The 25,187-nt window shown below is 38.8% G+C and overlaps 2 protein-coding genes and 1 long non-coding RNA gene across 9 annotated transcripts; 1 reads left to right on the top strand and 2 right to left on the bottom strand.

Annotated features, from left to right (window-relative positions):
- Nucleotides 1-1,528: 1,528 nt before the first annotated feature.
- GTF2A2 (general transcription factor IIA subunit 2) lies at nt 1,529-6,070 on the bottom strand. The gene is made up of 5 exons (XM_077185743.1): nt 5,935-6,070; nt 5,504-5,639; nt 4,922-5,026; nt 3,495-3,621; nt 1,529-1,837 (listed from the first exon to the last, which is right to left on the bottom strand). The coding sequence occupies exons 2-5, from the start codon at nt 5,573-5,575 to the stop codon at nt 1,812-1,814; spliced, it is 330 nt and encodes a 109-aa protein (XP_077041858.1). The 5' UTR covers nt 5,576-5,639; nt 5,935-6,070; the 3' UTR covers nt 1,529-1,811.
- LOC129126488 (uncharacterized) lies at nt 6,042-10,768 on the top strand. Its single transcript, XR_008535073.2, has 2 exons — nt 6,042-6,180; nt 7,415-10,768. It is a non-coding gene; the product is annotated as an uncharacterized LOC129126488 (long non-coding RNA).
- BNIP2 (BCL2 interacting protein 2) lies at nt 8,266-24,927 on the bottom strand. Of its 7 annotated transcripts, XM_054642409.2 has the most exons (14): nt 24,802-24,927; nt 23,127-23,258; nt 21,606-21,828; nt 20,407-20,544; nt 19,775-19,905; nt 19,001-19,068; nt 18,042-18,215; nt 16,055-16,231; nt 15,308-15,410; nt 15,059-15,190; nt 14,329-14,415; nt 14,099-14,197; nt 12,667-12,702; nt 8,266-10,766 (listed from the first exon to the last, which is right to left on the bottom strand). In XM_054642409.2, exons 5-14 carry the CDS (start codon nt 19,822-19,824, stop codon nt 10,718-10,720), a joined length of 975 nt encoding a protein of 324 aa, XP_054498384.1. In that variant the 5' UTR covers nt 19,825-19,905; nt 20,407-20,544; nt 21,606-21,828; nt 23,127-23,258; nt 24,802-24,927; the 3' UTR covers nt 8,266-10,717. The 7 variants fall into 7 exon arrangements, with proteins under 7 accessions (XP_054498384.1, XP_077041854.1, XP_054498383.1 ...); XM_077185739.1 differs by lacking the exon at nt 21,606-21,828; XM_054642408.2 differs by lacking the exons at nt 21,606-21,828; nt 24,802-24,927 and adding an exon at nt 24,379-24,705.
- Nucleotides 24,928-25,187: the final 260 nt, after the last annotated feature.

Raw genomic sequence — 25,187 nt, 5'->3', positions numbered from 1 at the left:
TGAAATTGGTAAAATCCTTTTTCTTGGAAACCATGTTTAAACAGGCAGTCATCCACAGCCAGTTCAGCACTGATATTTACTCTTCCCTTCAATTTCTTTAAGTTAATCTACTTCCTAAATAGAAACATCTATTCCAGTTCAATGTCAAGGTGCAAAGATATATTTTACTTTCTCTCTGCTGCTGAGATGTGGAAGCAATTGTGATCTTTCTAAATAAAATCGACAAATAAATAAATAAACAGAACACTACAGGCAAAGAAGAACCAAATAGGCAGCAGCAAGTGTGCTGATGCTCTAGCAAGTGAAATTATGTGTCTTCCACTGGATATTACAAGTTTAGTACAACAGAAGTGTGGTTGATACTTTTAGTTGTAAATTCAATCTTCCAAGACCACAAAGTACATTAATCACATGAACTTTGTAGGATTATCTGAAATTCAAACACAAAAAAATAGCAAGTGGCAAGAAAGTTATGGAGAAAAGCAACAAAATGCAGAAAGAACATTGGCACCAGACTACCTTAACTTCCCTTTGCTCCTTGCTCCTTCCATGAACTGAAACAACCTCCACAGGAGTAGATCCAGCACCTGGACAAACACCATCCCGGAAAAATGGTTAAAGTCTGGAGCAACAGGACAAGGGGGAATGCCTTCAAAACTGACAGAAGGTAGGTTTACATAATGGGAAGGAATTCTTCCTTGTGAGGGTGATGAGACAGTAGAAGAGGTTGCCCAGAGAAGCTGTGGCTGTCCCATTCCTGGAATTGCTCAAGGCCAAATTGGACAGGGCTTGGAGCAACCTGAGATAGCAGAAAGTGTCCCTGCCCATGGCAGGGGACTGGAATGAGATCATCCTTAAGGTCCCTTCCAACCCTGGCCATTCTATGATTCTAATGCACACTTAAATGGAACAAAATAAAAGATAAAATTATTTGCATTAGGAGAGTCAAAACGCTACAGAGAACTCAAAATGGAGAAGTCTGTCTAGAGACAGGAAGAGATTACAAGCAGTTGGAGGTCAGAAGAACAAATTTTTATACTTGTATGGGTTGAAATTCAGTTACCACGTGATTATTAGAGAACAAAAAAAGTTTAAACCTAGGAGATTAACTCTGATGTAGAACTAGAGAAGACAGATACACATTTGCATCCCTTAAGTTAAAAACAGATACTTATTGTGCAATTGAAATAAGAGTAACTTGTCTGCTCTTTTAGTTTCAAAAATGGTTACTTACCAATTTGCAGTGTGCAGCCAAGGGCACGTAGCAGAACTATTTATAGACAGAAATCTGCAGTCACAAACACACAAGCATGCTGCCCAGCAGGAGCTGCTAAGCTTTTGCTGATGTCCTCGTCCATCATTCTGTAACAGACATTTCTTGCAATACCTAGCAGTGCAACCGCAGTTACCCTGCAACTAAAAGACTTTTTAATTTGCAACATTTCTCTAAACACACTTAGAAAATGTTGGGGAATATGGTATGTTAATGCTAGTTTTAATCAAAGTTTTCCAATGATCACTCTTTCAAAAGTTTTTAAATAAAAGTTTATTACAGAAATTATTTTGAACAAAAGAAAAAGACAACAGTATCTCTTGTAATTAAAAAAAAGGTAACATTATATTCATGCCCTATAAGGTGAAATGAAGAAATGCTACAGGTATTTCTTCCGCTGTCATTCTGTGATGCTTTCTAGTATGGATTAACTCACATCTGCATCACAGGAATTGAGTATGATCAGTCCCTTTCCATGCTTCTCTCCAGAAAGTGCTGCATATTAACAGAAAATATTGCAGACAAACCACAGGTCTATTCATTCTGCAGTATTGGAACCAGTGTCTAGGAAAGAAAAGAGAAAGTGAGACAAATACACACCCCCACTGAAAACAGAGAAGCAAGAACTTTCTCTAGTATCTTCCCCAAGTTCTAAAGCATTCCCCAAGCATTTTAGAACATGTTCTGTACCTACCCTATTGTCTCTACTGCTCTCAATGCCATGCATGAACTGCTTGTGCTGTTTCACCTCACTTAGCAACACACACCAAGAAGAGCCAGCACAAAACTCCAGAGATGTATTAATATTAAAAATACTAAAAGCTTTGCTCTAACATGTAACAATACATAAACCCTTTACTGCAGTCGCCCACAAGCACATCTGGTTATCATCTACTAAGGAAAAATGTTTCTTCAAATCTGGCACTATAAGCTCTGGTGGAGTGTGGGCTGTAGCTTATCATGTATTTTGAAAGAGGTACATGAATGAGCATGATCTTCATAAAGCAACTCAAACCAATTCTCTGTTCTGACCTTTTGTCAGAATCACCAATTAACGCCAGTGTAGTTTTTGATACACTACCATTACTACTTTCTTGTTTTTAGAGTTGTGGAAAAAGTATGTAACTCAAATATGGAGAACAACAAGCCAGTGTTTAGTACTGTTCCTTCAACAAGTCAGCTTCTCGTGGGAAAAAAAAAAGGTTGTAGTGTTAATAGCAACTTCAAGTCAGCCAACTGTTTAAATCTTATCTGCACAATTTATCAGGAATGAAAATGATTAATACTTGGAACGTAAGGTTTCCTCCACTAGCTATAATAAGCACACAAAAACCAAGCAGTAAGATTATATGCTTGGCTAATACTAGAAGTTGAGAAAACAATAAATCCTCTCAAATCTTTAGAACTACAATTTGAAGGGACTATTGTAAGCATGCCAGGGTCAGGAAGCCATGAAGAACCTGTTTCAGAGGTCTATGATGCATTTAAATAAAGGCTTTTCCATGCTCAGTTCCTGCTTTTAGCATCACTCTCTGAGGATGAAACAAGCAGCACCATTTCACACAGCTTTAGCAATACTCTGCCACATTGATGGTTTTAAAAGTTATAAAGCAGCTTGCCACAAAAGTAACTGAATTACTTTTTCCAGTAAAGAATCTCAAGGGACATGGACAAAAGTAATCCAGTCAAGCAGATATGGATTGCAAACTCCCACAAGCAGTGTACAAACAGAGGGTCTGTTAGGCAACAAATAAGTCTTATGACTTGCAAATGCACGCAAAAGCTTTCCATGGGTTTGTGTCTCCAGAGAATGACTGCTTAGACACTTTTCTCAGACAATTCCTTGCTCAGACAGTTGAAGCACTCTTCAGATTCAATAAAACATGGTGCTATCCCAACAAATAGGTTAGTACTAGAAAACTCACCAGACAGAAAATAAAGATTACTTCTGATTTTCTAATTGGTCAAGTATTATTATGTACTTCCCAGCCACAGGTGCACAGCAGTCCCTAACACGGCTCTACCTCAGTGCCTATGAGTCAGGGAAGCATTTAGCTGGCTTTTGTTTCATCTCTCATCAGACGTTGTAAAAGGGAATATAGAGCCCTACTTCCATCTAAGTCATACAGTCAACCTGGCTTTAGTAAGACACTCGGTCAAATCTCTCTAAAAACAATCAAGACTTGTGTCTCAACCTATTTATATCATGTTTCATACTTACTTTTTCCATCACATGCTACAATTTTCACTTTATCCACTTTCACAAGTTCGGTGACCTCCCTAAATTCCACGTCATTCAGTACAAATGTCCATACATTGTCACAGAACCTGTATGTGTTCAGAGACCCCTAGAAAAAGACAAGACATTTGCTATAGGACACATCTCAAAGGCAACAGAAAATATGATGAGTATCTACTGAACCCTGTCCCTTCTAGAACAGATTGCTACAAAGCCAACAGTGGACCTGAATGCATACAAACTGGCAAGCAAGCAATTCTGAGGAAAACTGGAGTTTAAATGCCCTCCAGTGGCTGAAACTCTCAAAACCACAGAGTGACATTACAGAACATCCAAGGGGAGGCTCCTCAGGTAGGCAAAGAAGTTTTACAATATTTTCAATGTATACAAAGGATCAGTAGCAGGAAACATTTCTTAAAATATTGGACCATTAGAAAAATCAGATACAGCAGTGATCATAACAATGTGTGAATTCTGCAACTGGTTAAACAAAGTGGTAGCTTAAATAAAAAATCACTACAAAACTGACATATATGACATAAAGGGGTATCCCTCCTATTTGATGTATTACTGAGGATGTCAATATGGAAAACTTCTGACCTTCACTTTTACATATTTTAAATTGACATTCTTGAACTTCGAACTTAAGCTCCAGGTAACATTTTTTAAATTTACCCACTAAATACATGCTAAACTGTTTTTTATACCATGCTACATATGCAAAGCAATTTAAGTGTGCTAGAGAAATTATGCATTTTTAACATCTCTATATTGTTTAAAAATCTAGTCTTTTAGGAACCCACATTGTGAATGTGTTCTACATAGACTGTAGAGTAGTATCACAACAAGTTAACACGAAGCTGGGTTTTGTGGTTTTTTTTTTCCTTAACATTACATTCAAGTTGACGTTTAACAACTTGCTGGCTATCTAACATTAATTAGGGTGGCTGAATGGGAACACCACCCAACTTATTTTTCTACGATACCTACAGAAAATAGCTACAAAATGATCCAGTGAAAGGGTGGATCTAAAACTCTCTAGTCTCTCTTCACATTACTCATGTGGCTGAAAATCTGGCCTCATCTCACTTTTGCTAGGGACCGCTGTGAGAAGCAGAAGTCTCCCTCCTCATCTGCAAGACACTGAGGATGGCAACGTTATCCACCAAAAAAGCAATTCCCTCTTCCCTGTTTTCATCATCTGATTTCTGTATTTATTCAAAAGATCCCTGGCAGAACAAGGTAACAAGCCTTACAGCTGCATACAGAATACACATGTAAACAGTCATTATTAGAGCCAAAATGAACCCTCTTAAGTTCTTGCTAAGAGCACATGGCTTTAAATGCCATTCTGCATCAACACTTAGTTGCTGTATCTCATGTAAAAATTTAAGATATCATTTCCTTACCCTGAAATTGACTCTGTTCCTGACTCGCTGTGCCAGTGCTGAATTTATAGCTTTATCAAACTGAAGTAGCACCTGAAGGGCCAACTGAGGTGTGATTTGCTGTGACTGAAGTAGTTGAAAAGAAAACAAGTTTTGAGTTGTAAGTAAGCTCAAACATGCAGTAGAAGTTAAAACATCAAAACAAAGTTCACTTCAATGAAGCAGATCTCTAGAAGAACACTCTACAAAAAATTATGTTCCTGTATTTATTTCCATTTTTATATTTCAATCCAGTATTACACAAAGATCTCTTATAATAAATATTTACTGGAAATAACTAGAGGAACAGCAAATTGACTCCAATGCTCTAGTTAATCTGGCTGTTAATTTACATAAGACTGTGCCACTTACATAAAGCACTTTCCTTTACCTAAAATACAAAGCAAAAAACATCACAAGTGAATGTAGCACCAAACCCTAACGATTTCAGTCAGGAAGTTTCCCAAACCTTGGCCATAAGTACCCTGACACAGGAACAACAAAGCCGTTTGGATAAAAACTTCTGTCTTTATTAAGCTACTCGCCCAGACCCCAGGCCCCGACCTGTATGAGCTCATCCAGACTCTCCTGAAGGCTGTTGCCCAGTGTGGTGTTCCTATACAGCTGGTACGCCATGGTTCCCTGCGAGGGCTGGACACGTCCTGTTCATCCACGGCTGCGCGCCTGGGCTGTCCTCGCTCTCATCGAAAACAAACAAAGGTAACAATAAAACCTTGCACGCCCCACGGCCCAGCCCGCCGGGCACGCACAGTATAGAGAGCACCCCGCAACACCGCCCGACCCTCGGGCGCGCTCCCGGCGCCGCACAACCGAGAGCCCGGCCCGGCTCCGGGAGCCATCCCGCCCGGAGCCATTCCGGGCGGGAGCCGGGCACCGCGCGGCCCCGCCGAGCCCCACCCGGTCCCGGCCCCGACCCCGCCGCCGCCCCCGGGGAAGCGGCCCCGACCCGGCCCCGCGCCGCCATCGGCCCTCACCGCGCGCGGCCGGAAGCGCGGCCCCGCCCGGCCGGCACGGCCCGGAAGCGGAACGGGCCGGGGCCGGGCCCAGCGGCGCCCTCACGGCTCCGGCCGAGGCCTGCAGAGGGTACAGCTGCGGCTCGGTAAATACAGCCGGCAGTAAAGACCCACACCCACACACGTGCTCATCACATTACCCCGACACGCCTCGGAATGCAGAAAACAAGCTAATTTAAAAAGAAAGGATGGTAATATTCTTAAGAGGTAGGTGAAGTCTTCTACTTACATTTTTTCTAGTAGAGGGAGAAAGGAAAATAGTCACATCTGTGAAGAGTGCTACTAGCCCAATAAAGCCAGTTCTATTATCCATGACTCACAATCTGCTTTTGCATGATTACTACAGCTTCACTTTGTTAAACAGTGCACGATTCCCATTATCACCCACAATAAAGTTTACAGACACTAATTGACAGTGTAATCATTCTAATGTACTGTTCAAACATTACAGCACCTACAGCTCAGGTCTTTCTTGTTAATAAATAGGTTTTGTTAATGAAAAGAAACATTGCGGAACTGCAGAGCCACGGGTAAACTAAGCATCTGTTGTCCATGAATGTTTATTTGTAATTATTAACCTGCAATTCCATCTTACCAGTATTAACTAGCAGTTGAGCAAGCTAGAGTAAGGAATATGGTAAGATAAGGACGTTTGGAAAGCACTCTGATAGCTTCTCTGCAGATCATTTTCAATACTAAAAAAATTCATGCAAATCGGAGTAATCTGGGCAGTTCTAATTGCAAAACTGAAAAAAAAATCTAGTTGAGCAAAGAATGGCTTTAATTTCACTGATTTCAGTCATGCTTGAAGGGAATGAGGAAAAACTAACATGACTGCACCCTCCTCACAAATGCTCTTTTTTCCTGTTAGTTTAATATGGGTAATGGGATGTGATAAAAGAAACAGGGTAGTTTAACATAGAATTTTGAAGCCAGGAAAGCTGCAAGATGTCTTTCAGAAGATTAATATTTAAATATTCCTTACATTTCAGAGTGTTACTCTGACTAAAAGAAGGTGTCCTTAAGTATAATTAAAGCACTTGTTTCAAGTGTCTCTGACAAACATTAAGTGAAACAAATCCTCTTGAGAATGACCTGCATCCACAAGGACTGAGTGAGAATTTCAACTGCAAGATTTGTAAGGCTTCTGTGGTTACAATAAGCTTGCAAGCTGTTATCCCTCTCCTCTCCATTCCTCATATGAGGTTTTTGAGGGAGACTGGAATGACTTGAGAATTCAAGTCATTTCCAAAGACAACAGCTTTTGAGAGGACATGGATTTAAACCACCTTTCTAGATACTAAATACTGTATAAATCTGTAGGATACACTGACAAAAATTTGACACTGAAAGAAATACGCTTTTAACCAAGAAACTTTCTCCCTTGTGACAGTTTTAGTTGATAAAGTGCCTATTCACAATGTACTTCAATATTTTTCAGTCAATACAGACATTTCAGCAGACAGCATCAGTGAAGCTGACATCACCAAGCAACAACACCTTCTCCTGGCCCATGACACACCTGCAGGTCCTTCATAAAAGATTCCATTACTACCACGTGTAATCTAACCTCGAAGTATGACACAATTAACTGCTGGAAGTTTTAAACTCTCATTAGAGCATTCAGGGTATGATGCAACAAAGCTGCTAAAACAGACACAGGCTCTAATATCCTAGTGGACTGCAGTTTGGAGTGTAGCTGCTGTCTCTCAGTACAACGTTCCTCACAGCAACTGGGGCTGTTCTTCATTTGTTTACTGAAGGTAAAGGAAAAAAACATACCAAAGTGTGTTGTTATGAACAAGGTTACAGATTATTCTAGCTAGTTCTACCCTTTTTGGAATAAAAGTTCTTCAGTCTGCTTCAGCTCTAAATCCTTTCCCATTACCCTCCAACAGAACATGGCTCTGCCATATTACACAGATCAAAAACATTCAAGCAAATCCAGAGTCTACTCACATCAGTTTTTAATGACGCTTTCTCCAGAATCTCTTTCCCACTTCTGAATTTACCCCATTGTAGAAATCATCAGGAAATGTCACATCAAGAGGCCACTGGCCCCAACATCTCTATTTCAGCTGTGCACAGCAATAATGAGATACATAATGACTTATTACTACATATATAAATATATATAAACCAATGAGACCTCCAAATCAGAGGTAAATCAGTGACTTGTGAAATTTTTTCTTGACAGGGGTCAGCAAATTCTAGCAAAATTACTCTTACTTTTAGAAGGAAGTGCCATTGAAAGGTGAATTCCCTCCAAAACTGTATCTTATCACAAAGTGATTCAAGTTTTGAAATAATTTTTATTTAAGCATGACATTCCAACTTTTCAGGTTTTTAAATATTAAAATATATTACATTATATTATAAATTCAAAAAAAGTTAAGTTTGACAAAACATTATCCATAGCTTTGGGACCACTTTGCTTTTTGTAAACATCCACCTCACCACTAAATGATGAGCTGCAAGGAGGCAGAGGGGAATAATATTTTAATACACTTCTTTCTCAAGCTGCATATCTTTAGAGACAGAACAACTGCTGTGCTGTATACTCATTCACAACAACTTATACTAGAGAAATAAACCATTTATAAGCACATACACATTTCCAACAGAAACCATACTACTGCAGCATGAAACTGTAGAATCCTTGGCCACCAGGAAACACAATAACAATCCCATCGTTTGGTAAATGTGGCATATACAGAGGAATGGCTAGTCTGTACTGCACTATACACACAGGAAGCCACAGGACACAGAGAACTACAATCCCTCCATTAAAAATATAATTTTACTGAGACCAATGCTTTTATCAATTAGGAAAAAATGGAAATGAGATAATCAGAATGCTTCCTGTTTAGCTTAGGACACGTGCAAACCCAGAAAAAATCAGATTTGCATGGTCGTACAGACCCCACTGTGAAAGTATCAGAAGTAAACAAGGCTGCAAGAGCTCCATGTACTGACTTGAACTTTACAATAATCTGTGTCAACATCAAAACTGAAGCAGGAGATAAGACAGCCCCAAAGAAAGTGCATTTGTGTTCTGCTTTCAGAGCAAGATCCAAACCTGATGGCATGGAAGCAAGGTAACTCGGCATTGATATTATCTCTGTTGTGTGAATACATCCTGCCTATCAATCTCCTTGAAACTCTGATACAAAAACTACTGCAACAAAAGGACTTTGATCTTGAGATGAAAGTATCTGAACTGCAGACTTAAGTAAACCTCCAGAGACATGAGCAGTTTTCCCTCACCTGACATCCATATACTCTCAGAGTCTATGTAGGTATCACTGGAGACAGTGGATTAATTGTTACTTGGTAAGTCTTGACCACAGAATATCTCACAACTGCTATTTATCAGTGTCATGTAATAATCTGGTTGAACATAACTTCTTTTTTTATAAGATAACTGAGTAACATTAAATATAGTTAAAAATGATATTTTTTAGCATTAAGACAAAATTGTGAGCACAATAAACACCAAAAGCAAAGATTTAATATACTTGCTACAACATTATATTGCTCAACTCCTGAATGAATTTATTTGCGTACACTTGCCCTTACATGGAAAATGCAATGTTTATCAAAAGATGTTACAAACTTTTACAATGTATCAACCAGTGCATTACTGTTGTCCCAGTAAGCCTAGACACACTAGTTGTATGTCCAAGAAGACCTCTTGCAGACACAGATTTACCACCACTGTGGGGAGTGAAAACACCCCAACCTTTAAAACACTTCTTAAAAGATAAATTAGTGCTGGTATCATGTGCCTAACAACTTTAGAAATGCATGTTTCATCTACAAGAATGACACAGGTAGCATAAAACTTCTCATATTTCTGCCCAAGAAATGGTATTGTGGCTAGAATACCTGTGTAGCTCCCAGGTTCTACTGAGCATGACCAGAGTTCCCATCAGTAACAATCAAGATTCACCCACAAAGAACTGCAATGAACCCATTTTCTACTGCTAGCTGAGACAGTCTTGACATACTGAAGCAGAATCTAAATTCACAACTTCAACTGAAAAAGGTCTGGTATCTCACCAGTCAGTTCAGCTTTTGTGGCTTAGGCTTAAACCTCCTGGCCAACAAACTGCCACCCACAGAACCGCAGTTCTGCATCCTGAATGATGCACTGAAAGACACCAAAGTTGAAGCTTACTCTGGTGAGGTAAAGGAGTGAGCTTGTGTAAGGGAAATGAACAAAAATAAGGATCTCTGTATTTGCGAATGCCAAGTTAATAATGATTGTTAATATCCGAACAGGTTTTCATGACAACAAAGAAATGCACTTGACCATTTACAGCAAAACAGATTTATACAATAAGAACAAGTAACTTAAGGCCTTGTCTACCTGCAAATGAATTCCTTCAGCAGGTACACACAATATACTGTTCAGTCATAAAAATATATATATTATCTCTTTCCTTTAACATTTAGGTATATAAATATTTTACTGAAGAACATGCATCATTTAGATAAACAGCTGCAAGAACATCCTCTGAAAACATAGGGTTCTTTGCTATTTAGCAGTACAAAATGATTACATATAACAGCAATTAAAGTCAAGACAAACCAATACAGCAGTAAGCAGTTCATGGTGTGCTAATCCAAAGCACCTTTTGCAACAGATTATATAATACATACACACAGAGAATGCACTGTAATGGAGCACAAACAGCATCCTTCCATCTGCGCATTCTTCAGTCTTGTTTGGACTCCAAACTTACTGTTCGCTTTTCTGCTCTTGTTTTCCATTCAGCTCTTGGTCAACTCTGCTTACCAAAGAAAGCAGTAAGATTAAACTATGTTAACATAGTTTGACAGCTCATATTATTAAGAAAAAAATATTAACCTTAACAGGAAAACACAAAGCTTTTATATGGGAAAAGTTTTAGTAAATAAATATTAAATTAAGGTTTTCATTTAATGTAGTCATGATGTTTGGGTTCTTTTCAATATCTATTTTCCTACCACCCCCTAAAAATTAATTAAAATTGTTAGCAAACCATTTAAGAAACTACAGCACTTGAGAGGAAGCATTTGAAAAGTGCAAGTCAAGTTTGACTACAGAGGAAAAAAGCATGGCCTGTGCTCATAGTAACAAATGCAAACAAATACAGTACATGTAACATGACAATACTGGCAAGCACTACCACTCTGATGAATTCATAAGCACTGAATTAATTACCTTCTTGGCTTAATTACTCTAACTTTAAAGGTAACAGCACTAGTTGAATTAACAAAAGTGAAGAGGCTCCTTAACTGCAATAATTTTTCTATTATGTTCTAAGACTCTTGCAATTACCCTGGAAAAATTCACCATCATGCTGATAAAAGTGGCTTTGATTTTGTACCTTATTTCTTACTATCTGCCTTGGGACCAGCAAACAAAATGCTGCTTTGCAGAAACCAGGGGATGATTGGATTGGAACCCCTGCACAAATTGTACTTTTCCTCTTTACAGTAAGAACAAGCTACAGTCTTGATAACATTTTCTGGCAAATAAGTTGTACATGGAGGTAAATTAATTTTAAAACCAACAGCAGTTCTAAAGTGAAAGATTAACAATCTGTCTAACATACCTATAACTATAACCAGCCAGTTTTTCAAAATGAGAGAAACAGTGACAGCTCCTCTGGGCCACAAACCCATGAAAAGGAGCTGCTTTCTACCTGATTGAAGGCTCAGTATCCAATTCTGCCTGTGATCTCTATATCTAATTTTCACTGAAGAACATATTACTTTTTACAAAAGTGGTGGTAGTATAGGTGAAGTTATCAACAGGGACACAAAAAAGTGCTTGTTCTACTGTAGATTTTTTACATTATCACTTAATTGGAGTAATTCCTGAAGAATGTTCAACACATGACTAGATTTACATGTGAGCTTCCAGAAATAATTTAAATTCCTTTTACTTCAATCTCAGTGTTCCTCTACCCAATTTAGACAATAAGCCTTCCTTAATAGTTAGGCACACAAAGGAAAAGTAATTTAAAAAACTCCAAAGTTAGTAGCAAAATCTTTCAGTCAATTTGTTAGTGAGTGAAAAAATAACATATCCATTCAAAAAATTCATCAGCTGTGAAATAGCTTGAATAGTTAGCAGGAGACTGGAAATTAACAAAGTGTTTATTGGGAAGGAACGTAGGCACTGCAAATACAAACAGCACTAAAATACTAATTTAGATTGCATCTATGCAAGTTAATAACTAAAAAGGTAGCAAATACCAAAAATACAAGATTAAGTATTAGAACTTCTTACAGAGTTGCATCTCTGCTAATGCATAGCTACAGCTTAGCACTAAGTACAGCTCATCTCCAGAGATCAATTCCTGTTAGAAACAATGACATTTGCTTTAATGGGTTCATACAGAAGCACTACTTTTGCCTCTTCAAGTTGAGAACCCATGTATCCCCTTAAAAGTGAGCATCTCACATAAAGGTGTAATAGAAACTATTTACAAATAGCTGTCTGAACACCCAGGGTGAGTTCTTACAGATCCCATACTGCCTGCAAGTACAGTATAGTTGCTGTCATGCAGAAACACTTGGGCACTAGTGCATGTTTATATTTACAAATGCTTATTCCTTTATGCAAGCCAATCAACTGGGAGTTAGTTGCAGTGCAAATTGTCTTATATAGATGCAACCCTAATCAAAAGATGAATATACCTTTTCTGTTTCTTTCTAAACTTTTCTTCTTCATACCTTGGTGAGGAAAAGTTTTATTTCAGTAAATAAACATATAAAAGCCAAAATCAACAGAAGCTGCAAACCAGTTTTAGCATCAATGGTCTGCAGAAACTTAATTTTGAAACTGACATAATTAAGAAAAAACCACAGTGTACCTCCAACATTTATTAGCATTAAACAAAAACCATTAAGATTTACTTACTACAACATAACAAATGAATTCAATACGACCTCTTGTACAGTGTTAGCATTCATCAATAAAACTTAAAGCCTGTATCCATGACAGTTTGAAGCCAGATATAATCCTCCACAGAAATCTGAGAATTAACTCTTTAAGTTAACCATGTCTAGACTTTGCAGAACAGTTAAAGGTTCATCAATACAAAGAGAAATCTTTTAAAACTCAGAAAGACAGTCTGAATATTCATAAGACACCCATAAAACCCCAGACAAAAAATTCTAAAGACAGCACAAGGCTGCCTCAGCTTTGTCACATGTTTCACTCCCACCCCATGAAAACTGTTTTTCTGTCTTACAGAGAGTTAAATTGTGGAGCTGACAGCAGCTGGATGTCTACTGAAATAAGCAGCCATCTGCAGGGGGCACGAGGCTTTGTCCAGCATGGCTGTGCCCTCAGTGCCACCTTCCCCCAGTTTGTGTCACCTATTACAATGCAGACAACACAGGGTTCGTGTGTCACACCCTCTAACAGGCTGTTATCAGGATTGTTAGTGTTTTCATCTGGTTTTCTTAAGACCCAAGTTTATGGTTTCTACTCTACTACTGCATTCACAAATGCTTTTGACAAAAGGATCATCATCTTGTTTGACAGCAGAATTGTGCTGATATTAAAATGGCTATCTTTATCTGGATGGGAAGGAAAAAAAACTTGCACTGATGCTGTCTTCATTTCTTTACAAAGTAGTTTAGAACTGCAGGGAGTAGGGATTCAGCATTTTCCCCATCACTGCTTTTCTTTCAAATGAAAACCCAATCCAAGTGATATTTCAGCACTTAACTTGTTCCACATTTTAATTAAAACACTTAAGAAGACTTATAAATAACTTCAGCATCAACATGCCCACAATTTCTCACTCACAAGCCAGTTTAATACACCCACCAAGATGCAGAACAACTGGAATGAGACCTTCTCTAGAAGGCTTAATTTACACACAGCTCAGTAATTGCACAAAGCTCACTGTGAAAATGACTATACATGAACATTTTGGCTGTCCATGCTACTCCATTCCAAACTGCCTTTAGCAATGAGGTCTAGCATGGACACTCCTCCTAGACAGAGCAATAATCTCAGTTAAGTCATTATGTGCCAAGTGTTACATTCGAACCAAACACTGATTACAACATCCTAAACCATGATCAGTGTAGAAGATGTTGGAATAATAAAACGTACTGTTTTATGCATTCTGGGATGCCAACGTATTCCATGGGGATGAGTTCAGCTAGTTCTGCCAGGGTAAAGACATACCTAATTTTTTGGCTGAATTTTGAGCTGTGGAAGAACAAATGCAGGGTACAGTTACAACTCTAAACATTTTTCATTAGGTCAATATTAAAACAGTCTTTTAAGTTCAAAGCAAACAGTTGTCAGAATTATTTATGAAAAAGCTCCCAGAGCATTACCTAATAAAAGGTTTTGTGATGGCCAGGAGAGTTCTGATGAACCAGGAAGGATGAACTATGATCAACGATTTCAGATTTTTCCTTAACCTGAAGGATTTAAACAAGGGATAATTACTGGAACAAAAAGGCAGCATGACCAGGGGTTTTGGAATATGTAAGAAGTATGTTTTTAGAAGCACAGCTGTCACATAAACACATGTATTCTGTATAGAATAAACATGTATTCTGACATCCCATTATTAGAAGTCAACCTCCATCAGAGGAAAAAACAGTATACAACTGTAAAATAAAAACTAAAGATTCAGTATCAATTTGACAAGGAAGTAACATTCCAAGGAGAAGCTCCTCTGAATATCTTTGCAGATAAAGTAGTTCACAAAGGACCTCTCTTATTAATCATATGTAATACATTAAGTTGTAAGGATATTCTACAGGATAACAATATTCAGTATTCTAAGACTACTATTTTCACTAGAAAAAACCACCCTGAGAACAACAGCCACAAAAAGCATACACAAAACCCCCAAGCAACAAAAAATCCACCACACAACACTACCAGGCATGTTTGTAGCATCATCCCACATTGCCTAGCTTAGGATAAGGTTTTCAGTACACCAATTTCCTTCATCATCAAATCTTAACCAGAAGAAGCAGTTTTTCCTAAAAACTGCTATCTCTGTCTATCTCTGAGCATGTGAATATTATAAGAAAATATTGCAGAGCTTCTTACCTTCTATCAATTTGCTGGTAACATTTCCTAAGCCAGCCTAAACTTGGCATTTTTCTCCGTGTTGTTGCACCATTCAGGTACACTATCATATAGTTCTCTGCTACTAATAGCTCTAAAGTGCCAATTACATACCTGGAGAGACAAACAAAGAAAATTTCAATATCCACAATCTTCATCTGAAAGTAATTCCTAGTAGTGCTCAAATATATTAAAAATAACAAAAACCCAGAAAGACAGAGGATGACTTACTTAAATAGATTGTCCATTAGGTATCTGTAGTTAGGCTGGCTGCTCTCAGGCATGAAGCAAACAGCAAAAACAACAATGGCATTTAACCCATCACCATAATAACCTAAAAAGAAATAAGCAGCAGTAGTGACAAAAGTGACAATACAGTGACTACATTTACACAATCTTAAGCATAAGCTTTTTCATTATTTACCTTAAAGAGATGTACACACATCCATCTGGACACATTCATACAGTTACAGAAAACATCAAGGTCTCTTTTTCAAGTTTGTCTACTTCTAAAGCAACAGCTGAAGCTGATGTTAATCAAACACTGTATCTATAACCAACATTTCAGTGTACAACCTCAGTAGATTTGATAATATCTTATGTTCTTAAAGTTTAATCAACTTTTCTTCCAACCTAAACTTCACAGACTGTTGGGAAGAGCCATGACTTTATTTCTGCTTTACTAGATGGATAGTTAATGTTTTCAATAGTCTAGAAACCAAAAACTTAGGTAGCAGTGACACTGTAGGATAGAGTAAATATATCTTATTACATAGGTGCATTTTAGTACACGTGACCATGAGTACATTTTGGAACTTTAGTTTAATAGGGAAAAAATTATTTTATCAACCATGTCTTAACACTGCAACAAATTAATTACTACAAGTCTTCATGCCCAAAGCTCTTCCTGTGCCCCTCCAACTCATCTTAAAGAAGTAGTTGCATAACAGTTCCCCAGAGCACATCACCAATCCTTACCACCATGACTGATAACTTTTTTGTACGGTTCAATTGCCTTCATGTCCACCCTGTGGTCCTGCTCTCCGATCCGAAACATTCGCCAGCGGCGACCATCATCCTTCTCCTCTGCCACAGTGTACTCAGCCAGGGAGCCTTTCCTAATGACATCAGTAGTTTTTGGTTTTGGAAGATCATCTGCCAAAATGAGAACATGTTGAAGACCCATTATGAATACCACGCATAGTGACAATCAGCTACAACACAAGTTAACCACTTTGCTATCTAATCTATTTTGGTATTCTTCAGCCAGTCAGACACACCCGCTGATGTCATGGATATTTTAATTAACACACTCATGTTCGCAGTTATCTGTTGACTGCAATTTTCTCTATTACAAGTATGTGAAAAATTTCCATTCATGGAGAAGCCTAATTAATTTAGGCTTTCAGAACACAGACCCCAATGAATTTCACCAAAATAAACAAAGTGGTTAACTCCAATGAGAATTACAGAGGTTGATCACAGATTTACATGAAGCATGATTCAAAACATTGAGGTACCTTGCAAGCAGACATGCAGACAAATCTATTGGAAATTAAATCTAATTCACATGTGCAATCAAAATAGATGAAATTTTTGCTGACAGGAATCTGTAAGACAATTTGCTCCAATGAAATTATGATTCTTGACTTTGTTGCATGGACCTTACCCAAAGCGAGAAAAACCTACTGCAAGTTAGTTGTCTGTTCCCGAAACAAAGCTGTTAATTGAAACTATCCTTCCAGGAAAATGAAGGCAGCAGCATTAAAGGAAGAAAAGACAGAAACCCTTTTCAGCCACTTTTAAAAACAAGACACATCCGGAACATTTCCTTTGCATCACTGCAAAAGCAACCATAAACACCAATTCTTCTTTAAAACAGTGAAAATCCTTTTACAAATTTAAACACACAGTCTCTGTTAAGAAAACTTCCACTGCAATATGCCTTTAGCTATTTAAAAACCAAAACCACCTCCTTATTCTAAAGAGTGTTTATTTCTCCACAGGTAGTGTTTCAAACATAACAGTGAACAGAGAACTTCAGGAATTTAAATTATTTTATTTTCAGGATGAGAAAATAATAATTGAGTTTACATATTTACTTATTAGGGACATTCCTAAACCGTGAAGTTTACAGATGTTAGAGACTCCAACAATTTGCTCAACACAACTGTTCTTGGCTTCCATAAAGAGGGCCTTAAGACATCATTAAACTCAAAGTTTAAAATTTGTGCTTTAACTCCTACACAAAACACTTCTCTGAAAAAAAAATTGTTAGAATCTCCAGGTTTTGTCTATAAGATGTAACACCTATTAATGTCTTAAAAAGTGAGATCATTACTAGTGTGGCTATAGCTACTTTAAATTCCTATGAAGCAATTTCAGAATTTCTTGACATAAAATAGGGGCTCTTTTACTGCCTCTAGTCAATCTGGAAATATGCATACTCTAAGGCTACTGAGCTTCTGTCATTGTCACCACAGGAAGATTTGAGATCAGGTGTTAGTTAGTATTTTTAAAAATACTATTCAGTCCTCCTTAAATTGAAATTCATCAATTTCTGAGTAGGTAATCTATATCCCTTTGTTTGGCTCCTTCCATTTAAAACTCATTTCTAACACGTATAAAATACCTTGGGTACTTTTTTCTGTTGTGTGGTTCTTAAAAACTTACTGCAATAGAGGATTTTCCATAACTTCAGGGCTTATAGATGCATATGTAGATGATGTTCACCTAAGTTTACCTACAGTCACAGCTAGTAACTGCTTGCCTGTTTATTGATCAGATGAGGTCTGACTTTCTCTTTAAAAAGTCACTGCATCTATTTCTAATTCCTAATATAATCACTACCTTTGTATTTCTCCTCTTGTACTATTGAGTCACAGCTATTTCTTATTAGAGAAACAGTCAACCTGCACACAAGAAAATATTTTAGAACATCAGACAAAAGAACCAAAATACTCACCTTCCCATTCAAATTCATTGCTATTTTCTGAAGGAGTATCTAAATCATCCAAATCAATCTCTCCACTTTCATCCAAGTCATCAGAAAAAACAGATTCCTCACTGGGATCCAAATTTAAGCTAATATCTGGAGCCATTAGTTTCTTCCTCAATTTGGTTCCATTACCCTCTGTATCTAAAGAAAGCAAATTAATTTTTTTAAATTATTTTATTATTTTTATTGCTAAAACAAGTTTAAATAAGCGTATTACCAAGACAGAAGAGCACAGTTCTTTCTCATAATGCATTATAAATTAATGCCCATAATTTAAACAAGCTATCTTTGGAGTAAGACTTTAATAGGGGATGGAAAGAACAGCAGGTAAAAGTTCTCAAATTACCCATTGCACACACACAGTCTGAGCAGGGTGGCAGACACTACTACACCTGCCTGCTGCATGCAGGTGTCCCAGGAGTTGCTCCAGATATTACACTGAATAAATCTCACAAATAATACAACAGATTCATGTCCCTAGCACTTGCTTTTGTTAGGCTTCAGTGACATCATAACTATCTTTGATAAAATAGAAAATTATATACCAGCTGAAAAAAAAAAAAGACTGACAGACAACAGTGAGGACATAAAATTAAAGAATCTGTTCTGTGAATACACAGAATGCTTTGAGGTAAAAGGCAAATATTAGCATGATTTAGACAGGAGTTGAAAGCAAGGAACAAAATCAGATTACCAATCTGGCACTGGAAATACTGCAAGTAAAGCAGAGAGACAAAATCCAAAAAAATTTTACATGTAAAAACCTCCAAAACTCCAATCAATGAAACAAAAACAAAAATCCAAAAAAAACCAAAACCCCAAACCCCCAAAACAAAACAAGCAATAAAATCCCCCCACACCAAGGAGCTTTAAAGCAGCCATTTAAAGAGGAAGCAGTCAGCTGGACTGGAGTGGAATGTTCTTACCAGCTTCGTTTTCTGTTCCAGCTGCAGCCAATGCATCAGACTCAACAGGATCATCCTCTGGCAGGGGCCTGGGACACAAAGAAATTATTGTTACAAACCTGCTTTAACTTTATTTTTAATGCCATATATTAAGACTTACACATTACTACAAAAACCCACTGTAAAGTTAGTACTGAATTAACTTTACTTATGCAAGCCTAAATGCAAGATTTCAGTAAACAAACACCAAGGCAGCAGAAAATTCCTTTACAGCATTCAAGTGACCATCCCATCCTGTGACAAATACCAAAACACTGACTACTACCAGTGTGTCATCCTTAAGAAAACTTGTCATATTCTTGCTTGACAAAATTTGATGTGAAATAAATTACAGAAGTAGTTTAATCATGTTATCATAGAAAGCATCTAAAGCTAATTTTTTTGTAGGCCCAAGCATCAGTAGCAGCATTAACTTTTAAAGCCTTTCCTCGGTATTTTGCTTAATGAAATATTTGGGTCATGAGGCACTGGGAGTAATATGCAAACAATGTAGTTGCAAAATATTTTCACAGGAAATAAACAAAGCCAAGCTTACAAATCTTCATTTAAAAACACTGGAAACGTCAACAGTGGCAATCCTGAAGAAATATGCCACAAAACCTTTTCAAAACTGCTCTATTAATGGAAATCACTGCAAGATTATTACTGAGTATTAGTTCACCAAGAAGACCAAGAGGTAGCTTATTGCTGATGTTATGTGTTTGATCCAAATTACTTTAAAAAAGAATTCAAAACCTTGGAAAATCTTCATCTTGCCACTCTTCCTTAAACTCAACCCCTTCCATTCTCCAGCTAACTTCAATTGCTAACAGAGACTCCTGATCAGGCAGAACCTCTGGTCTTCAGCACAACGGGTTAAAGAGGAGCTGCAGGAACATAACAGAAGGTGTTAGCTCAATACTGTGGTAATTCCCATACTTCCAACACATCCTTTAACTTATCATCAAGATGAGGTATTATGCAGAATAAAAAAAAACACCACAGGGAAAAGTTTTTTATTTGTTTCCATTTTACTTTCCCCTCCCCCCCCCCCACAAAACTGCTTGTGGGAATGGTTTATCATACAATAATTTAGGTTGGAAGGGATTTAATGCAGTCAAGGAAGATCAACCCCTCAGTTAAAATTAAGGCCTTGAGCAACCTGTTCTATCATTTATGATTACACCAGTTCACTCAGATTAACAAAATGTAAGAAACCAGATGTATATCTCTAGATTCTATAGGAGATAATTAATAAGTGTATATTTTGAGAAAAAATCCAGATGATCAGATTTCAACTACAAGCCATTTAAAAAGAAAAAAAAAAAAAAAAGCAACCCAAACATTTTAAAGATAACTATTTAAGGCAGTGCTTTTGGAGAACTCACCCTATGATGTGCAAGTAAAGCTGTCGTTTTTCAGGCTCACCCATCACCAGCAACGAGGAATCCCCAATAATAGAACATAGTAGACCATTCTGCTGACATAGAAGTCCAAACCAGTTGAAGCTCTTGGCTATGTTGGCACTAAAGATTGGCAGAAACAGGTAAAATTATCGGTGAAGGTATTAAGAAAACCAGCATCCATCAAAATAAGAAACCATGATATTTTGCAAAGAACCAATCTACACAGAACAGCAGCAAGTACAAAGTTTGAATGCAACCAATACTGCTTATTAACCCAGAGATTGTGACAGTGTTCACAGGGGTCTGAGGATGAGGGAAGAGACAGAGATCTGACTCCATGTTTCAGAAGGCCTGATTTATTATTTTATGATATATATTATATTAAAACTATACCAAATGAATAGAAGAAAGGATTTCATCAGAAGGCTAGCTAAGAATAGAAAAGGGATGAATAACAAAAGTTTGTGTCTCGGACAGAGAGTCTGAGCCAGCTGACTGTGATTGGCCATTAATTAGAAACAACCACATGAGCCCAATCCCAGATGCACCTGTTGCATTCCACAGCAGCAGATAACCATTGTTTGCATTTTGCTCCTGAGGCCTCTCGGCTTTTCAGGAGAAAAAAATCCTAAGGAAAGGATTTTTCATAAAATGTGTCTGTGACAAGAGATATAATTTTTTTTACATGGGTGAAAACCAAATTACACTTACTGTTCTGTAGGACCAGCTTTCCTTTCATGACAAATCCAATTTTTTCTTCTCCTGACCTGATTTTAAAATGTCCTGCAATGCTTAAAGCTACGCTATGCAAGTTGATTAATAAAGAAAAATTAAGTGATCTTTTCGTAAAACTGCAGTGCTACGAATTAAACACTAATGATCTCAAGTTAAGCCTGTTTTACTGACATTTCCCTGCTTCACTCACCCAGGAAATTTAAATAAAATTTTTAGAAGGTAGGAACCTAGTTCCTCTTCAGGGCCAGACTTCCCCTGTTTGAGACATTCAGTACCTGCACCTCTCAGCTGTTGTTCTTCAGCAGTGTGGAAAAGTTGCCCCATCCAGTGCCCTCCCAGCTCTCCCTGTTTGTCCTGACTAAAGCACTGCTTGGAAACAAGTCCTGCCTCTCACCAAGCTGATAATGTTCTCAGCATACAAGGTGTGGATACTCCTGGCCACCAACCTGCTGGCAGCTGCAACAGTGGGTTTGAAATATTTGCTCAGAGGGAAGGTCACATTTGGATCAGCAGTAACAGTGAATGTGTGCAGAGCTCTCTATGCATTTGTTTCAGGACAGAGATGAAGCCCAAGGAGTTTCCCCAGGGCCCTCAGCAGTCAGAAGAAGGCAGTGGTTACCAGCAGCATGGAATGAACCAGCTGGTGCAAATATGCAGGTGACTATAAACCTGAAAGAAAACCTTAACTCATGACTTCAGTCTTAAAGGACAAAAAATTGGCAGTCAAAACACCCAAATATCACCCTCCCCAAGACTGTCACTGTGCTGGTGGCTGTAAGATGCTCCCCTTGACCTGCACCTATCCAGTTCTCAGACACCTGAAAGCAGGGCTTTGCTCCAAGACTTGAACAGTTTTCTTCCCACACTTTTGAAGAATAGCAAACACCAAGTAACACCTGTTAATTCCAAATGGACAGCCTTTCAGTGCAGAAGCATTTCTAACTGCACTTACTTCATCACACTGGGATAAGCCTGTTGTGCTAAGAAAAGAGTTTAAAAGCTACTGGTGCTGTTATCTAAACCTAAGGTGCTTTTATGGAACACTCCTCACACCACTTGCAGAATTCTCATCAGCAGCTTCTCATTGAGGTAACTATAAAGCAATCATTTGCTAAGTACCACACAGGACACCTGAAAGCAATTTACAAGGCAAGCTTGGAGTTCAACTTCAGATAAGACTGAATTTAGGTTTTCAGCATCCTACCTAACACCCAGACTACTAAGTAGCTGGTTTGGATGTCTTGACTTTAAGTCTCACCAATAAAAGCACTATCATTTGTCAACTAGAAGAATGAGAAATTAAGAAGGAAGGGTAACCTTTTCAAGAAAGTTAGGAAAGTGATGACTTCTGAGTTATTTCACATCAACAAATATAAATGCTTACTAGCAGGCAAAAAAAAAACAACTACTTCTGCTTATGCAAACTAAAGCTGAGTTTAGAATACTCCTTCTACTCTTGCTGTGGCATTGCTGACATGTTTTTAAAATGCCAAAGCCTTTTTAATTAAGCTGTAAATCTAAAATCTAAAAATGTAACTTGGAAAAATGTAAATTTTAATAATGCAAGTATTTATCGGTCATATAGAAAAAAAGCAAATAATTTCTACCTGACCCTAGCACACTTCATGGCCAGCTCAAAAAGGTTTGGTTTCTAAGAACAGCAAGCCTGATCTTATCCTCCATTGCTCATTACTTTCTATTTTGCATAAAGAAATAGAAGATGGAGAGTTATCTAAAGGTCAGAAACTTCAATACATCAAAGAATATCTGAATGTAGGGTTGCCAGGAGGTTCTGCTCTCTTACTGGAGCCACTAGACTTTAGCACTCTTCAATGCCTTTTATATTTTTAAGTATCTCAACAGGCAAGTTATGGTATTACAAAAAAGGAACACATCACTCAAACCCACTGCTCTTTCACTACAGCTAATGAACAAATTTCCATTCCAGAACAGCAGGTCAAACCTACTTAAGTTTGCATCTGAAGAATGTCACTGCTGGCACCAGAGGTCAAACATCAGTGTTTTCATCCTTTTTTCTTAGAAAACAGGTAGTTTTCAGAGTTCTCTCATTAATACCAAGCTGCCTTAGCTGGTTGGTTCTGGAATATCAAGTACAACAATGTTAAGAAGTCTGTTAAAAATTGCCATTTATAAAAATTTACAGTAGAGCTAAACAGAGACTTGGGTCTGTCCCAAATACCCAAAAAACTGGGTGGCAGCAGAGGTGGGACAGAAGGACAACAGAAAGCATGAGATCATTTTATTCATGAAGTTAAAGGCTGCTTGCAAAAATTGTTATTTAAGTTTTCACCTTTGAGTTCTCAAGCAAATAAACAAATAACTACAAGCCAGACATTTCCAAGGTCACATCTGCCTATCCAATACTAATACCTATATTCAGTACTTGATCAGCACCCTCACATCTAAAATAGAATAAATACAAAGTTTTAACTTTGCAGGACAATTTCAATGTCATGCATTTTTACTAAAAATTTACATTTTTACCTTTTTTCAACGTACCTGATAAGCAAAGAACAGAAAACTGTTCCACCTCAAAATGTCAAAATCAACTTCAAAACAAGGTTAGCCTACATTCTACCCCCCACATTTCACCTTTATTGTATCAACAGAAACATTAACTGAGTGTCAAGTTAATTCCAGGTTTCAGGCGCTATTAATTCCAGGTTTAAGGCATTAAAGAGGTGCTTTTAAGAGTAATTTTCACATTTGATTTTAAAGCAAGCCTCAAGCAAGGAACAGACACATCTTCTGGTACACAAACCCACAGGATGCAGCTCACTGCAATTTCTAAATTCCAATGGTCTTTGGAACGTGGCCTGATTGGCCATAAATCCAAGACAAGTTTCCCAAACCTGAAGATGGCCCTCCAGACTTTACCACTTGAAAGTTTGCAAAATGGGACCATGCAAGAATTATAGTTAATAACAGATCAATTGTCTCCTTTCCTCTCTCTCTCAGCATCAAAGCACAGAAAAGCCAGACAACTAAAAGAGAAGACTTCTGAAAAGTCTTGCTTTTCTCCTGAGCATACCACTTTTAACGCCACATCCAGAGCAACAGAAGGGTCTGTATTTATGCACCACTCAAACTTATTTAAAGGTAAACACTAACTTCTAAGAACTTATACCCTGCCCAGATATTCCTTTGTGGGACTTAAACACGCATACAAGTCAACCAGAAATAATCAACTACTATTACCGTATTGCATTAGCAGCAGGAAATCAGGAGGAACTAAGACAAAAGGCACTAGAAAGCAACTCTGACTTCCGTGACACGGCTCCGTACTGCGCGTTCCCTACGCCTGCAGCGGAACAGCCACGCTATGCGAAATCCTGCGGGGCGGAGCAGGGCAGGCGATTTTCCCCTCGCAGATTTACGCGTTCACAGCCCTTCCCTGTGCAGCGGCAGCGGCGCGGGGGAGCGGCGGGCGCGGCCGAGGAGCTGCCCGGCCGCGGGGTCTCTGCTCAGCGCCGCCGCCGCTGCCCCAGTTAGGCCACAGCGCTGAATCCGCCGCCCCCTGCGCACCTGCGGTCGGGCCGCGGCCCCACCTCGCCCCGCGCCCGCCCCGCGCAGCCCGGCCCCGGCTCCCGGCCCGGCGCCCCCGCCCCTCTACGGCCGTACCTGACGGGAGCGGCAGCGGGGCCGGGCCGCGCTCGGGGCCGCGCTGCGCTGCGCGCCCGCGCTCACCCGGAACCGCATCCGCCGCCCGAGTCACGTGACAGCCCGGGCCGCGCGCTACTCGGACACTCGTGCGCATGCGTGAGCAGCGGGGACGGCGCTCGCGCCGCCGTGAGGGAGGGCGGGAGGGAGCGCAGCGGCACAGAGCGGCCGCCGTGAGGGCGGGACTAGAGGGACCCCGAGAGAGGCTCCCAGTCGCCGTAAGACTTACCTGGCGTGCCCGACAGCGTTGTCCAAACGCTCCTGGAGCTCTGTTAGCCTTGCTGCTGTGAGCACTGCTTGGGGAACCTCTTCAGTGCACTCTCCGAGTGAAAAGCCTTTTCCCGATA

The sequence above is a fragment of the Agelaius phoeniceus genome, chromosome 13 (assembly GCF_051311805.1).
Source record: "Agelaius phoeniceus isolate bAgePho1 chromosome 13, bAgePho1.hap1, whole genome shotgun sequence".
Classification (NCBI taxonomy): domain Eukaryota; kingdom Metazoa; phylum Chordata; class Aves; order Passeriformes; family Icteridae; genus Agelaius; species Agelaius phoeniceus.
This window is presented reverse-complemented; position numbering and strand designations above follow the sequence as displayed.

Bases quoted from the DNA above. Each gene is read 5' to 3' on its own strand.
- GTF2A2 (XM_077185743.1), bottom strand. From the start codon at position 5,575: ATGGCGTACCAGCTGTATAGGAACACCACACTGGGCAACAGCCTTCAG. The intron at 5,027-5,503 runs GTCGGGGCCTGG...CAACTACTTCAG, and splicing joins GTCTGGATGAGCTCATACAG to TCACAGCAAATCACACCTCA. The intron at 1,838-3,494 runs GTAAGTATGAAA...TTTCTTTCCTAG, and splicing joins TGTAGCATGTGATGGAAAAA to ACACTGGTTCCAATACTGCA.
- BNIP2 (XM_054642409.2), bottom strand. From the start codon at position 19,824: ATGGAAGGGGTTGAGTTTAAGGAAGAGTGGCAAGATGAAGATTTTCCA. The intron at 19,069-19,774 runs GTTTTGAATTCT...TTTGTGTCCCAG, and splicing joins CAAGATGAAGATTTTCCAAG to GCCCCTGCCAGAGGATGATC. The intron at 15,191-15,307 runs GTAAGTCATCCT...TTGTCTCTCCAG, and splicing joins CTAATGGACAATCTATTTAA to GTATGTAATTGGCACTTTAG.